This window comes from Platichthys flesus, chromosome 13 (genome assembly GCF_949316205.1).
Source record: "Platichthys flesus chromosome 13, fPlaFle2.1, whole genome shotgun sequence".
In the NCBI taxonomy this organism is placed as follows: domain Eukaryota; kingdom Metazoa; phylum Chordata; class Actinopteri; order Pleuronectiformes; family Pleuronectidae; genus Platichthys; species Platichthys flesus.
The window spans coordinates 14140403-14158621 of record NC_084957.1 but is presented as its reverse complement, the minus strand read 5'-3'; the positions used below and the strand labels follow the sequence as shown (position 1 = coordinate 14158621).

The window sequence follows — 18219 nt, the reverse complement described above, 5'->3', positions numbered from 1 at the left end:
TATTCTATGTATAAATGTGTGATTCAGTTGACTTGCTGAAAAATATGCCTTCGCTGAGACGACACTAGTCTGAGTGTGTTTTAAATCCCTGTGGACTTGTACAGTGTTGTAAAGTGTGAGGATTGTATTTTTTCCTTTTATCTGTATTTTGTCATTTATCTATTTTGATTATTTATGGTACTGAACACTGCATCAGAATGACATTTTGAAAAATAAAAGTTTTAATGTACGTATGTTTATTTAAGTAAGAGAGTGTGTGGAGAACTCCATAATATAACAAATAATATAAATATATAAATACATAGTATAATATTATTTATAGTGATATATATAATACAAAGCAATGTTAAGTATATTTTAGATTGTGACTATGGTAAATGGTCTGTATACGACTTATTAGTAGTAGCACAAGTACCCTCAGTGGAAATACTGAAGGAGGAGCAAACGCTGCTATTACACTTGCACCCACACTCATCCTGGTCCCAAGCTGCTTCTGAGCCAGACTGGTGGAGTGACGACACTAAATCAAGAAGTGAGACCTTGTTGACACCGATTCATATGAATACAGTAAGTATTTAAAACAGAGTGTAAAAGATACTTCTCTTTCAGCCACGTCTAGACTGTGAGTGTTATTGACAGTAATTGTTGTGCAGTGACATCTGTGGTCCTGAAAAACTTGAAAAATTGTGTAACTTTAGGGGAACTTTTATACGCAACAACACGAGAAGAGGAAGTGTCTAAAAACAAGCATTGCTGCACATGTTCCTCACAGGGCAGGAATAGGAAGTGTGATGAGTACAAGAAAAAAGAAATCCACATCTCAGATTGGCAGAAATGTTGTAAGCACAAACCACAGGGGGGGTTATTCTCTGTCTTCTCACTGTGGAAGAAGGTGCCGCTCGCTGTTCTCATGAGTGTCTGAAGAGCTGCTGGGGGAAATGAGTGACTTGCTGGAGAGGACCACAGACTGTCCCCTGCCTCTTCTCGGAGACGACTCCGGGCCCGAGGCGGAGAAGGAGAGCCTGACGGGAGCAGAGGAGTTGTGCTGGGAGGATGGAGGTCTACCTGTGGAGCTGCAGAGAGGGATGGAGACTCTGCGGGTGAACAGTGAGCTCACTGATGTGATCCTGAGAGTCCAGGGGCACGACTTCGCCTGCCACAGAGCCATACTTGCTGCTGCCAGTCAGTACTTCAGGTAAAAAAAAACAAGCCGGCATGTTCTTATTTATATCGGGACGGGATTTTCAAGTTTTACCTCTTTTTTTTCTGTGTAGGGCAATGTTTTGCAGTGGGCTGAAGGAGAGTCATGAGGAGTACGTGCAAATACAGGGGCTGGACAGTGGGACAATGGGCTTTCTCCTGGAGTACACTTACACCAGCCGAGCCCTCCTCACACACTCCAATGTCCAGAGGATACTTGAGGCAGCCAGTCAGTTTCAGGTAAAGTGGCAGTTACCTGCAATGAAATTCAAGATATTTAATAAGCTCACGTAGTTACTTATGAAAACCTTAAACACATTATCAGCATCAAGTATACTTTCTTGGCATTGTAATTGGATTAGTAGTAGAGAGAAAGTTTTTATAAACATCCGCCCACGGCCCCCAGAACAGTCACCTTATGAAACCACATTTAAATTCACTGAATCTCTTATTTACACTACATGTTACACACTCATTTCAGTTTCCTAGAAGTGCCTGTTTTTTTTTAATCAAGCTCAACGAATCATTCTCAGAGAAATCAAACAAAAATGTTGAACAAGGCCACATCACGCAAGGCTACAGAAAGTGAAAGAACTGTTGATCTGAACTTTAACGGTTCTTCCCTGATCCTCATTCCTTCCATCTAGTTTCATGGTAACTTGCATACAAAAAGACAAACGCTGACGAAATGAAACCTTCTTGCCGGAGGTAATAATTTAAGAATAGTAATTTGCACTGTTATCGTGAAAGGAATGGACTCTTGTTGTGATGACTTATGTGATGCAACTATAACCACAAGCTTGAATAATACAACCATATCCCCAGAACATAAACAAACCAGTCAAGAAATAGTTTTTCTTTTAGCTTCATCAAGTTTAATCTCAAATACTTTTATCAGCATAAGATGTGCAATTCTCATCGTAGTGTGATTTTGATCTTTGGGCACACATGGCGCAACAAAAGCATGACACAATCCACAATGTGTTTGAATTGGCAGCAAAAAAGAAATAAATTTGTGTGGGGAGAAACATTCGGAAAGAAAGATTGTATTATGGTGATCTTTTTTAGCAAGAGATGGTGCTAGATTTCAGTCGCCCCTCTTTTCACTTTACTCAGTATTTCCCCAGACTCAGCGGAACCAAACATTTCACTGTGTCAGAGACGTGTTGCACAAGAGAGAAGTGAAAGCTGCCAGATGTTTACACCAAGGATCAGTTTTCCATACAGGCCTAATTTAACTGCACAGCTGTGTCAGAAAACAAGTGAGGCAGGTGTTGTCGTGCTTCTATTTTTGTGACGCGCAGTCTGAGTTTGAGTTGTTTAAGATAAAAGTGATATTGAGATTGATCCTTACTTCTTGGATTTTGGAGGTTTCAAGTTCCGAAGCTGGTTTGGGTTCGAGGTTAAAATTAAAATCAATTCAGGGTTAAAGATAACATTTTAGTTTATATGTAAAAGTTGGCCATCTTTTTATGGCCCATGATATCTTTCAGTTTCCAGGTTTTATTGATGCATATTATGTTTTTTTTTGTTTTATCTGCTAATCAACGTCAACATTATGAAACCCTGCATGTGAACATCAGTTTTCAACTCAATTTATTTCTCAAATATAACAGTGATTCCTGCCCTGGCCTTGTTTCTTTCAGTTCCTGCGTGTGGTGGACGCATGTGCCGGCTTCCTGAGCAAGTCTCTGCACCTGGACAACTGCATCGCCATCCTGAATCTGGCTGAAAATCACGTCCTGTCAGTCCTGAAGTCCAGTGCTCAGGACTACATCGCCTCTCGGTTCTCCCAGGTTGTGCAGCAACAGGATTTCCTGGAGCTGCCGGCAGGGTCGCTGGAGACCATCCTGCAGAGGGATGACCTGGACGTGAAGTGTGAGGAGTGTGTTTTTGAGGCTCTCATGAGCTGGGTGAGGGACCAGCATGATGAACGCTGTCCCCTACTGGCCAGGTTGTTGTCACACGTGCGACTGCCGCTTCTGGATCCAGCATATTTTGTAGAAAAGGTGGAGTCGGATGAACTGATACGACGCTGCAGTGAGGCCTTTCCTTTGTTGCAAGAGGCTCGCACCTATCACCTCTCTGGCAGGGAGGCAAGTGTAGGACATTATTCATTTTACAAAATACTAACCAGCATGTATCATATCTAAAAAAGAGGCTTTAACATCGAAGTAACACTTTGCATGTCAGGGGCACATACTGCCTACTGTCTTCTCAAATGTTCCATATATCAGAATTTTGAGAATGTAAATCTCTTTGTCCGTTTGTAGGTGGTCTGTGAACGGACCAAACCCCGCGAGCGACACTTTCTGTCCGAGGTGTTCTTGATCATCGGCGGCTGCACCAAAGACGAACGCTTCATTTCCACCGTCACCTGCCTGGACCCCCTCAGACGCAGCCGGCTGGAGGTCGCCAAGCTGCCGATCACAGAGATGGAGAACGAGTCCCAGAACCGCAAATGGGTGGAGTTCGCCTGCATCACCTTCCGCAATGAGCTTTACATTTCTGGTGAGAGAGAGTGTCATATCAAAAACAAGCTCGTTTCCTGTGAGATGTGTGACCTCCACCGTGCAGATTAAAGTGAGAGTGTTCAGGAACTGACACCTTAGCTGTGGTTACGTTGACTGTTGAGCAACAGCTACTCTGTGAAAGTCCCGGCTCGTTCATTGGATTTAAGATTTATTTATTCAGAATGATAACCAACGTAGATCACCTACACAGTCAGTACATTGGTGTTTTGGCATACAAGCTACATTGTGTTCTGTCTGTTACACTTCTGCAGGAGGGAAAGAGACACAAAATGAGGTTTGGAAATACAGCGGCGCTCTGGACAAGTGGATCCAAATCGAGCCCCTGACAACTGGGCGCTGGAGACACAAAATGGCGGTTCACGGGGGGAAGGTGTACGCACTGGGCGGATTTGACGGAGCTAAGAGACATACTAGCGTCGAGGCCTACGATCCCTTTCACAATCGCTGGACACAGGTACATCAGTTTGATATTATCGCAAAGAGCTTCAGTTTAACAAAGGTAATTCCCTCTGGAGTTGGTGGAGACATAAAAAGATTGAATATCGGTCTTATATTTTTCAAGCAGCCACAAACATGACCTTATATGAATCCTAAAGTTAAGGCCATGTGTGTTAGATCACTATGAAGGCAGCAGTTTAAAAACACACTTGCAATAACAACTATACGATGTGATTGATGTGAGTATTGTGTTTATAGCTTGGATAAGGTCAAAGATATTGAACAGCCAAATAGGATCATCGACCCACTCACCCAAAATGTCAGTATTACTAAAACTGGGAGAAATGTCCAACTCAAGCATTGGATTAAGGAAAACATTTGTAGCTTATATTTTTATTTTTGTATGATAGGTGTTTTAATTTAATGCTATAAAACAAAATATACTTCACGTGTTAGCTTCTGTGCTCTCTTACCCAGAGGCCCTGTTGGTTGTATTTACTGCAGGTGACGCCTCTTGCAGTTGGCGTCAGCTCCTTCGCTGCTGCAAGCTTTGACAGATGGATCTACGTGATCGGTGGCGGGCCCAACGGAACGCTGGCAACCGACAAGGTTCAGTGCTGGGAGCCCGGGACAGACTGCTGGGAGCTGCGGGCGCCCATTCCCACCGAAACCAAATGCACAAACGCTGTCACATTCAAGAACAGCATCTATGTCGTTGGTACGTTGTGTGAATAAGTGATGTGAGGCGTTTAGACCTCAGTTGAAACCTTTTGATTTCATGCTACTTTAGATTTTTTTTCGCAGCAGTTATGTTGTGACAGTGGGAAAGACCCGAGTGTTCCCCACATTAATGATGGTTCTATTTGATTGAATATTCCCAATTTAAAAACCTGTAGACACAGATTTGAAAGGTTTTAGGTGAAAGGGATCTGATCTAATATATGTTTTGGCTAAGGTGTTTCATTTAAATTGTACAAATTGTTGTTTTCTTTACCGTAGAATGGGCCCGTTATGTTTAAATACTTTATATTGACGTGGAGGGCTTTTCCCCTCCATGGAGGCTGCCATGTTTTTTTCACAGTAGCCCAAACTTAAAAAAAATAGACACCTTTTGAGTTTATATGACAACTGAAGGCTGCCACAGGTTCTCTCCCTTAATTGTCTTTTTTAATTGAAGTACCTTTTCCCTTATATTCTTTTAGTACTTTAATTGAGTGAGATCGGGGAAAGCACTTTCATTTTTGTATTGCAAAATCATCAGTTTCACTTCAGTAATGGATTCTCAGCTTAAGGTGGTGCCTTAAAATAAGGGAAATATCTGTGAGTAAAAGTCTGTGTTGGCATTTAATAATTTCATTCCCACGAGTTGTTTAACTAAATATGAAGTAAATATCAACTTCAGTAAAGTAACCATTCGATGCTGTCTGCTCCCAGGTGGTGCCATGCATGCCATGTACTGCTACTCCCCTCTGTCTGACTCATGGTCCCTGGTGACTCGTCTGGGGGAGAGGGCAAGCTGTGCCATCGCTGCCTGTAACAACAAACTGTTCATCACCGGAGGCCGGGACAACAAAAACCAAGTGATCTCCACTGTGATGTGCTGGGACGTTGGCCGAGAGGTGCTGACAGAGGAGTGTGTTTTACCTATGGGAGTGTCGCACCACGGCAGTGTGACACTCATGAAGTCCTACACACACATACACAGAATAGCACCTGCTGCCGGGTGCCAGTGACACAGGATTCTGCGGACAGAGGCTTGCGGTTGCAGAGAGTGGAAGTGAAACGATGCATTAAAAGTAAAACATGCATTACTCCAGCTTTTTTGATGTGAACTGTGACATTCAAATGTTAGAAGTCGCAATGTTTTGACAAATCTAAGGAAGCAAAACTTGCATAGTGCTTCTTTCTCTGCAAATAACGGATGCAACGTTAATATGTTTTCATTTAATGGGTTAATAGGTTTTCATCTTCACAGGAAATGAAATAAAATTAGCAGTGCGCAATGACCGACTGCACATTGAAACCACCATTTATCAAAGCTTCTTGATTCAAATTTTGTGTTTGATGTGTATAATTTTATTGTGTACGAGAAAATAAGCATATTTAATAACCACTTATCAATTGTTGCTGTGCACAAGATAATATACATGTTTAATAATAACATACATGTTTAATACTTTTACTTTCATGTTATTTTCATCATCACTAATGACCTATAATCTATAAGCACAAGCCAATATGTTACTATATATGTTAATACAATATCATAGTGATTAACTTTCAGAAATAAGACATCTAAAAATGCCTTAAAAACTTAAGTTTTTAAACATAAATGAAATCTTTGTGACAATTGTCAATTTACAACAAGCTGCGGGAAATGAGTCAGATTTATGAATGCAAATCAGATATTATATTCATTATTTAGATTATTTGTTTATTTATTCAGTTGAACTTTGTTTATGTACTTGGAAACTTTCCCTTTTTTTTCTCTTTCTGTCTCTGTATTTGATTTGTTCAGGTTTCTTTGTGTGACAGCGACATTTTTCAATATATAACATAAACAAGTGCAGATAAATCAAACTTTATATAAGGACCGAGATGAACATATTGCTGAGCATAACTCAGACTTTTGAAGTATTTTTGACTTTTTGAATTAGAAACAAATACTGGGTTAGCACGTGTGTTTACATACTCACCACACCACGTCTGTGTCGTAGCGATACTAGCCAGGTCAAAGGGTAAACCACAATGTGGAATTTCCGGTTATATTTTCAAAGTAAAACGCAGGCAGCTAAAATTAAATGGAAAAAAAGATTGTTTGGAGAAAACGTGTTGACTTAAAACTAAGATGCTTTAATTACTGGACAACTCAGTTATTTGTATGTGAAAAACCTACTAACCTTCAATGCAGGTCCATAGAGAGACCGAGAGAAAAAGACGAACATATAAAAAGTTGTCTGTTCATGGTAAATAAATGTATAAGAAGTACGTATATGTTTGAACATCTATATAAATATATATGTATGTATTATTAAAAGGATGGTCAATTTACAGGCGACTAAACTCAGTTTCAGCAGCCGCTATGTTGAAATGTGGAAATGTATGTTGTTATTGTGAAGGTCCCCAAACCGGAAATTTACACCTGTAGAAAGAAGAAACTTTCACTTGAAGGTATTTGTGACTCACACCTGTCGGTTTACCTGCTCATGTACCTGGCACACGTACGCTTTCTCTTTCTCTTTCTAGTCCGAACGTTTTCCACGGAAACTAAAATGACTTCTTGGACTTTTTATTCCTACACGGACGGAGCTCTGTCCTCACGCCAGTAGCGACAGTGAGTTTAAAACCACGGCTTTGAATCCAAGACATTCCTGCGTCTCTGACATGGCTCTGCGTTACTTCCTGGCCTGTGTGGTCGTTCTCTCCTGTCTCGGTGAGTTGTTTGTGATTGTGCTGGTTTTTCTGGTTGTTACTTCTTTTAGTGTGGACATGAGCAACACCCTGCAGCCGGAGGACGTGCAGACTTCACTGGCAAAGTCTGTCTGGTCAAGTTAATGATTTAAATACTGTGGTGCGAAAAAATTGAGCTCATATCTGGCCACAGCTACAAAGAGTTAAGTGCCTTGGGCTTGGCAATAAAACAGTAACAGTGTTATTTCACTATTAATTAATAACATCATTTTCCAGCGATCACAAAAGTCCAATATATATATATATCAATGTTCTGCTTATGGACAAACATAAGATATTAGAATCACGATCTTCATTCAGCAGAACATATTCGTTTTTAAACATCATTTAAATAATCATTATTTCACATTTATTAATTATCAATATTGACTGACATGTACATTTTATCACAATATAATTGTTGGCCATATTGTAATGCATGAATAGTGTTACACTTTTTTTGTACTTCCTCTACTAAATACCAAGCAAATCAATCAATTTTTCCAACTCTGCTTAGAAAACATGATTTTTAAGAGAGCAATTTAAAGTGTTGAGGTAGTAGACTAGTGTTCCTTCAGGATCTTCTCCTCTGGCTTTGAGCCTGTCAGGGTGAAGGCAATATGTCCATAAGCGTCTCAGCTGAAAAAGCATAATGGTGTCCTTCAAGAAAAGCAAAGTAAATACAGAAAACCTGCAAAGCCATGACAAGGAATACAAAATGTGAATTATTGTTTAATCAGTCAATTATTTCAGCTTTGAATCAGTCATCTCTGTAACTCATTAACAATGAGCAAAGCCTTAAACCCGACCTTAAAAGTGATACTGTGAGAAAACATTATTCGACACGACCCTTGTATTTAAGCAGTCAGTCAGGTACAACCATAATTTATGACAGTAGAACAATCCCAATGACAACTGAACGAGCTCCATCCACTGCAAAGTGCAGCTGAAAGCTCCCGGAAACACTAGTAAGTGGACCATGAGATTATTATATTAAACTATGTGTGTATTAAACTATATTTCAAGGTCAAGAGAAAGAACCTTCACGCACACATTGAAAGTTTATAATAATACATGGAAAACAAAAACCCTCTAAAACAGAATGTAGAAAACCACCAATAATAACTTGAGTCTCAAAAAGGGTCATACAATGTTTTTTTTTATATAAACTGAACATGATACGTTTGACTCAAATCGAAGTAACTGCAGATACATTTACATAAATTATAATGCATCCGTGTATCTCATACGCCCTCTTGTGCTGTCATGACCTTTTCAATCTTTGAAATACACTAAACTCTTTCACATCTGATCCGGCTTGTTTCTCTGCATCTCCTTCTCCGTGTGTAGTTTCTGCACAGCCTCCGATGTACGGTCTCCTGGGGCAGGAGGTCCACCTGAAGCCAGTCTTCACCGGACACCCTGACGATATCCTGTGGAAACACGATGGCAACAAAGTGGTGGAGTTTAATGGGAAGGAGGAACATGTGTACAGCCGTTATCATAGCAGGGTCACCCTTGACTGGGTCTCTGCAGAACTCGACATCAAAGACCTCAGACACGAAGACAGCGGAGAGTATGAACTGGAAATATACGTGAACGAAGGGATTTATCGTATGGCTTATAATTTGGAGGTCATAGGTAGGTTTTTACTTAACTTCTTAAGAAAGTGACTCTATACTTGTATTTAGTTAATTGATGGATTCTTTAAACATTGTTACCTGCCTTCTACAGCTACCTATTATTTGTCTCAAGTTCAAATGAAATTCACAAGTCTCTGTCCAGGACGTTTTTCTGTTGCACCCGTAGACCCTGTTTTACAAAAATGAACTAAAATATCTCGGATACACTTTTGAAATAATTGTGAGTCATAGTCCTCTGCAGGGGCTTGTTGCGACACGTGCAACTAATCCCGAGTTGCTCTTTGTCTGTCATGACATTTCACTCAAATAAGTAATAAAAAACAAACATTGGAACAAAACCCTTTTTTGTTAACATCTACTCCATCTATTCCTGCTGTGGTTCATGTCCCATCCACTAACATGGAGGAGGCAGGGTTTATGGCAACCAGCTACCGGGGTCAGGGTCTGTATGCACCAGTCACAGAGGGCATTTCACTGCAGAACCAGTACTTATCTTTAATACTCCTAAGTACATTATGCTGTCCTACATACTTAGACGTCCTACATACTTTCTAATACATGTGTGTAATTTTTACATTGAAGGATTTTGAAAGCAAGACTTTCATTTCTAAGAGCTTCTACATGGCTGTGTGTTACTTTGCTGATAAGATCTGTGCCCCTGTTCCACCTCTTTCCACACCCACAAGTAAAACAAGATATCCAACTAGATTTACCTCTTGATAGCTCACCTAATAAAAATAAGTTAGGTAGTTCTGTTATTTTTTATGGCCATGTTGTCAGTGAGGAACTTTGCTCTTCATGAAATACGTCTGCTGAAGGCAAAATCATAAATAGTACAAGAGTCTGGGCATTGCAGTTTTTATTTTTTAACCATGATAGTTTGTTATTATGACCATGATGTTGTTCTAACCTAATACATGATTTATAATTAACACTTGTCATATCCCTTCATTTCTTCTAAGTTATTTTCTCCTCCTACCCTCCCTAGTCCAAATATAGTGGTGTTAATGCATGAATGTAATGTTAATCATCAAGTTGTATTCATTAATGCATTTATTTTAATTTATAAATCCATATAGATAAGGTCACCAAACCCAGCGTCTCCTGTGACCTGAACAGCAGCAGCTCTGACACAAGTGGAACCTGGGCGACCCTGACATGCTTTGCAGAGCCCACACAGCCCCTGTCCTCCTTGAAGTATGAGTGGGAGTCAAGTGGACATGTGATCCCCGGCCCTCAATTAACGATATTGCTGGAGGATGAACCGGACGATCAAATATACACTTGCAGGGTGAGAAACCCTCTGACTTTTGAAACGACGACATTCGCTGCAACGTCTTGCTCCCCAGGTAAGATCTCACTCAAGTATCAGCTCCTCTTTAAAATTGATTTAAGGTATTTGTCATTTGAAGCAAATGAACTTTGAGAAAATAAGTTACACGGTGGTTCTTAGAATTCATCCATCAGACGTCATGGGTCTCTTCAAGAAACACGATACCACTGAATGTGAAGACTTTGATCTTTCAAACTCAGCTGAGCATCATTGACTTCTCCTGCTGACAGCACATGAACAAGATCTTGAAAATTTAATTTGAAAACAAATTACTTGTGCATCATTTGTCTATAATAATGTGTTGTATTGAGAAGGATGCTATAACTTTGACGTTTGTGTTTTTATGCAGATACAAGTTCATCTGTAGCTCTGGCTGTCAGTCTAACCCTCATCTTCATCATCATCTTTATCGTACTACTATCGGGTGTTGTGTTCTGCAAACTAAAGAATAAAGGTACAGTTAAAAACAAATAACACCTTATAAGCAAAATTAGTTATCCTTCAATTGAATAGATCTATCAGAAATACTCAAAATATACTGTGATAATTTACGTATTTACAATGTTATCTCATAGAGTTGAATTAATGTAATAGTCTTATATGAGGTAAGATTCTTTCTTATCTGGAGATCTTATGGTTCTCCAGCTGTTTCTGTCTTATACTACTTAAGTCAATGTTATTGATTCTGAACTTCAACGTATGCAAAAGAAGAACATCATGTTTCTCTCTTCCTCTTTCTTTCAGCATGTTTTGCAAAAAGCAACAGAGGTGATGTGGAGAATAGGCGTTCAGCAACAGAAGGTACGATACTGCATGTGATTCAGTGGTGCTGCAAGTAACACATGGTTTGATGTGTCCAAACTTCAGACAATTACAAGTCACATCAGAATATGTCCAATGTCAATATTTTAAAGTAAATGATTTATCAATAATCATACTGTTGTTTTGTCACAGTAATAATAATAAGAAAGATAATAATAATGTTTTATTCATACAGCACCTTCAACTATTCTGTCTCAAAGACACTTTACACACGAAACAGCAAATAACTGTTAAATATTAAATAGACATAATCAATTTAGCTTATTACTGTAAGAGCTAAAAAATAAAAGGTGTAGCATTGTTAGTGTGGTGTTGACTGTTACCTCAAAGCTGCATGGTCCTTTTATATATAATAACACAAGGATGCATCATGCGACACATAACTGCAGAAGGTCTTGATTTACATTTTTTTTTATTAATGATGATTATTGTTGATTCTCACTGCTCTGTCATTTGTTTCATATTATTGAGTTACATCATATAGTTTGTGTCTTAATCTTTATGTATATTTTGTCTTTTAATCCATCTGGTAAAGAGACAGATCACGGTGATGAAAAAACACAATTTTTGCACAGAGCGCCCACGCTCCCCTCTCAGCAGCGACTCAGACCTTGGGGTCAAGCTCATAGTGACGCAGGGAACGGTCTCCCTGCCGACAATCCCAGAGAACACGCGGCTGCAGATTTGGACAGAGGAGAAGGTAAAGTCTGTTTCATGTTCCCACTACTTCATGGTGTTTTAAGTGTCTCTCTTAAGCTGCAAGTAAAACCCTTTTACTGTTGTTGAGACATGCCTTTGTGTGTTAAGTTTGGTTTTAAGCAAATTGATATAAAATTGCATTTCTAACAATGGTGAAAGAACATGCATTGTGTTATGTTTTCCTCTGTTTTTCTCCTGTCTCTTCCCCGCTCTCAGCCAGTTGACTGAATGAAACTGGCAGGGGGTGCCAATGATACCTTTTGAATCTTTTTTTATAATTGTAAAACTTTTAATACCTTTTTCCTTTGGGAGGGTAAGGGATATGTAAGTAATCCAAATTTGAGTCTTGTGTTCTTTCATCATTGATCAATCAATCATTCAAACTTTATTTTATATAAAGGTTAATGCAGTTCAAATTGCTACACAATGCAGTGATAGGACAATAGAAATAAAACAGCCGACAATTAAACAGCACCAAATATATTTTAAAAGCTAAAATAACAATACAAAGTAAAATAAATCTGAGAAATTGAATAAAGTCAATCAAATTAGATAAAAAAACTGATAATACCAAGGGCGAGGTAAAATATGATGACATTAACCATACACCTGCAGACACCCGTGATAAAGTGTTTCTGATCTTTGGTCACTGCAAAAACTTCCATCGAATGAGACTGAATCTGACAGATTCCAAACAAAAAGTGCTTTGATTGCTTACTTCTGCAAATGCTTAGTAGACATATACAGTTTCTGTACTAATATCTTTATCCTTTTATTGAATCTGTTTCAGAATCAAATAAGGAGGAAAATGAAATTGAATACACACCAGAGAAAACATTTGGTGTAAAACTCAAACCAACACCTTTGAAACGTGCCCTTCCATATCCAGACCACCAGGTAGAAAGCAAGCGCAGTCATGAGTCAGAGAGTGAGCGGCAGTCAGACAGCAGGGCAGCAGAGGAAGAGGACCGTCCGCCCACCTCTCCTGAGCAGAACATGCCAGACACTGCTCCAGGTGAACATCACTCCAAGTTGTCAGAGGGAGAAACACAAGCGAAGGAAGACGACCAGACAGAAATGAACAAAACTGTTTCTGGAGATGAACGTCAATCAGATGGAGAAGAAACAGCAAAGAACCTATATTCAGACACCTCTCAGAGCCCCACACCAAAAATGACAGACAATACTCAAACCAATACGTTTGAAAAGTCTCAAAACGCAAAAATTCTAGATCCAGACCCCAAAGTAGAAGGCGAGAGCAAGCATGAGTCAGATTATGAGGGGCGGTTAGACAGCAGTGCAGCAGAGGAAGAGGAAAGTGAGGGTAAAACTGAGGAGGACCGTCCGCCCACCTCTCCTGAGCAGAACATGCCTAAGACGGCTTCAGATGAACATCACCCAAAGTCGTCAGAGGGAGAAACACAAGCGAAGGAAGACGACCAGCCAGAAATGGACAAAACTGTTTCTGGAGATAAACGTGGATCAGATGGAGAAGAAACAGCAAAGAACCTATATTCAGACACCTCTCAGAGCCCCACACCAACAAATACAGACAAAACTCAAACCAATACGTTTGAAAAGTCTCCAAACGCGAATATACCAGATCCAGACCCCAAACTAGAAGGCGAGAGCAAGCATGAGTCAGAGTGTGAGGGGCGGATAGACAGCAGTGAAGCCGAGGAAGAGGATGACGAGGGCAAAACTGAGGAGGACCGTCCGCCCACCTCTCCTGAGCAGAACATGCCAAACACGGCTTCAGGTGAACATCAATCAAAGTTGTCAGAGGGAGAAACACAAGCGAAGGAAGACGACCAGCCAGAAATGAACATAACTGTTTCTCGAGATAAACGTGAATCAGATGGTGACGAAACAGAGGAAAATCTATATACAGACTCCTCTCAGAGCCCCACACCAAACAATACAGACAATACTCGAACCAATACGTTTGAAAAGTCTCCAAACGATGCCCTTCCAGATCCAGACCACCAAGGAGAAGGCGAGAGCAAGCAGAAGTCAGAGAGTGAGGGGCCGTCAGACAGCAGTGCAGCAGAGGAAGAGGACGACGAGGGTAAAACTGAGGAGAAAACGAAGGACGAGTGTGATTCAAAAGAAGAAAAGCCAGCCAACATGAGCGAGAGCGAGGATAAAGAAGGAGGAAAGAAAACTGAGGCTGTTGAGAAAATGAAAGTGAAAATGTAAATACAATCAACTGGAATATGATTCAAATGAACAGCGGGTGGAGGACTCTCAAACATCAGGCCAGACAAACATAAACCTGTTTGACAGAAAGAAAACTATGGAGAGATTCACATTCAGGAAGAGCCACTGAGAACAAATACCTAAGTAAACAAAAAAGGACAGTTGTTGGGTCGAAGTCCACAGACCGAAAGCCGACATGTGATTTATGCCTCATTGCTTTTGTTCATATTTTTAAGGAGCACAATACAAAATGTGTCACTTGAATGAATTACTACCGATATGTAAGTATGACAGAGTTATCCACCTTTATACACAGAGAAAGACGAGCCTGCACTGGAATGACGTTACATAAAGGACAGTGTTTGGGAATTGGCAAAATAACACATTAATAACTCATTAAGAGAAAAGAGAAAGAAAGTCTGTCATTTAAACTTTTTAGTATCCTTCTCTTAGGATTCCCATGGTCCAGCAACATTAACCGACTGCAGAGCATGCAAAACATATTCACTCTCCTGCATGTTTTTCATATCTGGTTTTATTGCGTCCTGCTAAAATATGGGAAATCGCTCATTCCTCTGCAATCAGTTTCCCATAATGATATATCATAAAACAGGACTTGCGGATCGGTCTCATAACGCATTTTGGAGCAAAAACTAAGCAAAGACGAGCGTCAAGAATCCCTACGGGGTCATAGAAGACTCAAGAATATATATGATTTTATGGTGCTTCATAATTGAATACATGCTGTCAATATTAACCTAATCACTAACCTATTGAGGTCATATATTTTTAGAGCTCAGGGTTTTTTATTTTTCAGCACTGATAATTTATAATTGTTTGTTATTTCCATTTGTGACATTATAATTACTTTATTTTTATCTTTGAAGTATTAATTAACTGTTCTCTTGTAGTTTTGAAAACCTTCACTACATTTATCAGTAAATAAAACAAGGGTTTTACAGATTTATAAGAGTTTTGAGTCTTTCCTTTTAGTGAACCAGCTTGATTTAAGATTCCTTTTTAAAGTTTGTGTTCATTTAATTTTGTACAATGCAAAAAAACACAGATGTTTGTTGTAGATATGCTTAAGACTGCAAATGAATAACCATAATTGACCAAAAAGTACAGATGCTGCATGAGGGATCTGTAATAGTATGTTTGTATCACTAGGGGGCAGTGCTTATCAGTTTTAGGTGAGAATTTCGTTCCTTCAGCTGAGATGGTTGAAGGATGTGCTGTTCTTAAAAGGCAGGTTCCAAAAATACAAAGAATACAAATATTATAGCGAGATTTGACTTTTCAGAAAGTGACTGCAGAAAGTCTTTGTAAAAATATTAACTAATCAAGCATGTGCTATTTCAAGATGGTGGCTGATCTGCTTCACGGATAATATCCAGAAAAGTTCAGAGATATTGTTGGTACAGTTTAAATGAATAGAGCATGATTCAGTGTACAGTGGATTTAGTGAGTAAACGTGTACACAAAGGTTCTCCCTCTGCTGGATGACAAGCTGTTTCTGAGTGCACCGGCTGGGCCATGTGAGAAAGTGACGCTCGATTAGTTTAACCTCGGAGTCACCGAGGAGCCTGTGATCTGCTCCCGCCCGACCTGCGGGTTCAGGGCACGAGCTGAGAATGAACAATATCGAGTTTCTGTTGTCACAACAGGAAATGTTCCAGTATTGAATTATTTGTGGCGATGGGGATCTGCCTCCTCACACGAGGGTCACAATGTGGTTCCACTGAGACGCTGCTGATGAGTCGATGGCAGCAGGGAAGCTCAGGTCCTGGGTCAGAGTCCTCCAGCAATGCTTTGTGTTACCTATTTAATATCAGTATCTTTTCTCCGGGCTTGATTGTTACAGCAGAAGAGCTTTTATTTCCCCCAGATATTGAAAGAATGAGACAATGTGACACATCGGCCCCTTGTTGTCTTTTACTGCCAGACTGGTTGTTTCATTTCCTTCATCATATGTTTACTTCACACTGGAGCATCTTGTTCTCTCAGACCAAGTTTCACTTTCCCCCCTCGGACTGTTTTGGTCCTTTTTTTTTGGCCTCGCTGCAAAAGGAGAGAGCGAGGGGGAGAGAAAAAGAAAAAGAAGAGTGGGTCGACCTCCAGAGCTGCCTTTTATACCAGGTTGATTAGCATGCTGGGCTGTTTAAGTTGCCTCCTGGAGGGCTAACGTGAAATTGAACAATATCCTCTGACTTTCGCGACCGGCCCCATAGCTTCTCATTTATTTTTATGCAGAGTTCGGACAGAGCCCTGGCACCGCTCCACTGCTCCGAGGAAGCAGAGCCCAGGGAGACCACGTCTGGGTAGATTAGGACAAATCAATTAATATCAGCACACAAAAAAAGTTCCTGGCTCTTTCTGGGCCGTGCTTTATTGTGTGCGGTGCAGCCCGGGTGCCCACTATAATTATGTGGATAAATTGCTAAGTGTGGTTGCGACATTATAATGAAGTAATATCCCCTTCCTATCTCCATAAACAACTTTTATTAAATCCTGATCGACCATGCGACCCTGCTTTTACTGTATTAAGGAGAAACTGCAGAGCATTGTTTGTCCCAGTTATTATTTTACTACATTTAACAAGGTTGCCCTCTTGGATGATGATGTTTATGACTGTGTACGTGGGTCCAACTCAAGCTGCATGCTTTTAATTTTCTGCTAACATTTGGTCTCATGTATTATTCAAATATGCCCAGGGCAGAAAGATTATTGTACCCACGGCAGAAACCAGCACAGTGGAAACGCTTATTATAACTCTTAGACCTATAAAAGCTACAAATGGGGACTGATAAAACAGGTATAGGTCGGACAAGGAGAGCTGTTTGTCCTCCCTGACCAAATATGATCTCAGACGTCAGGGGTGATTTAAGTAGCTTTAAATATAGCTCAGCTCCTTTTATGATTTTTAGATCATAAAAGCCTTGCTCTGCAGGGGAGGGAGTTATGACCAGATTATAGCAAGGATGATATATATACATCTGTAATGTTGTCATTACTTCAGTAATGAGAAACTGAAGTTGAGGATGTTATCTACTGTTCGATCTATGAGACACAACCACTGCTGCATATGTTCATATTTACCCCAATCAGACTTTGTGATTTTTTTGGTTACAAGTTCACATGAGAAGACAATCGCAGAGTACATGCGTCCGCCATGGCCCAACCGATTTACTCTGGTTTTTTATTTGGAAATGCTCCAAATTGCATCCCCCTGGAAAAAAATATTTATTGTCTCAGAAAGCGATATAACACCTTTTTGAAAATTTGTCAGCCATATTTAGACCATGTTGGTACATCTCTTACAGCAAATACTCAATGACTTTTTGACAAATTTTTTTTATCTTTTTTTTAAGGGGGGCGGGGGGCACTTTGTTCTTTTTTGTCCTTTGTTGTCCTTTGTTATGTCTCTATACTGTTGGTATACTGATATGTTTGTTTGTACACATTACATATGAAACTAAAATATTTCAAAAAAAGGAAATGCTCCGAATTGTACACACTCATGTCAGATTTTGTTTTCATCCAGTTCCATCGATCTTTCTCTAGAGAAATCACCAAAACGTTGAAAAAAGCCCTCACAATGTTAAAGAAAGTGAAAAACAATTCTTGGACCTGCACAAATACACAAGTCTACCCTCCACAAGGTTTTGTGGTAATCTGTGTTGTACTTTTTGTGTAACCCTGCTCACAAACACACAAACAGATGCAGATTAAAACTTAAGCTATTTGGCAGGAGTCGAATATTTTCCACAGCTAAAAAAACAACCTTTTCTTACACCCACAAAGTATTTATTCCGCTTTAAGACCTAACCACACATTTACATACTGGTCAAGTCCCCAGCTGAAAACTGACAAACAGCCATTCACACCCAGGGTCCTTTTA

The 18219-nt window shown here is 39.9% G+C and overlaps 2 protein-coding genes across 3 annotated transcripts; both read left to right on the top strand.

The window, feature by feature from the left end:
• Positions 1-466: 466 nt before the first annotated feature.
• On the top strand, positions 467-6198 carry klhl6 (kelch-like family member 6). Of its 2 annotated transcripts, XM_062403423.1 has the most exons (8): positions 467-567; positions 890-1195; positions 1275-1440; positions 2847-3302; positions 3474-3711; positions 3986-4188; positions 4677-4890; positions 5607-6198. In XM_062403423.1, the coding sequence occupies exons 2-8, from the start codon at positions 939-941 to the stop codon at positions 5903-5905; spliced, it is 1833 nt and encodes a 610-aa protein (XP_062259407.1). In that variant the 5' UTR covers positions 467-567; positions 890-938; the 3' UTR covers positions 5906-6198. The 2 variants fall into 2 exon arrangements, with proteins under 2 accessions (XP_062259407.1, XP_062259408.1); XM_062403424.1 differs by lacking the exon at positions 467-567 and having other exon boundaries at positions 603-1195; positions 2847-3296.
• A 1108-nt stretch (positions 6199-7306) lies between these two features.
• Positions 7307-15282, top strand: LOC133967769 (dextranase-like). Its single transcript, XM_062403422.1, has 7 exons — positions 7307-7605; positions 8973-9263; positions 10345-10614; positions 10948-11052; positions 11343-11399; positions 11956-12120; positions 12910-15282. The coding sequence occupies exons 1-7, from the start codon at positions 7557-7559 to the stop codon at positions 14316-14318; spliced, it is 2346 nt and encodes a 781-aa protein (XP_062259406.1). The 5' UTR covers positions 7307-7556; the 3' UTR covers positions 14319-15282.
• Positions 15283-18219: the final 2937 nt, after the last annotated feature.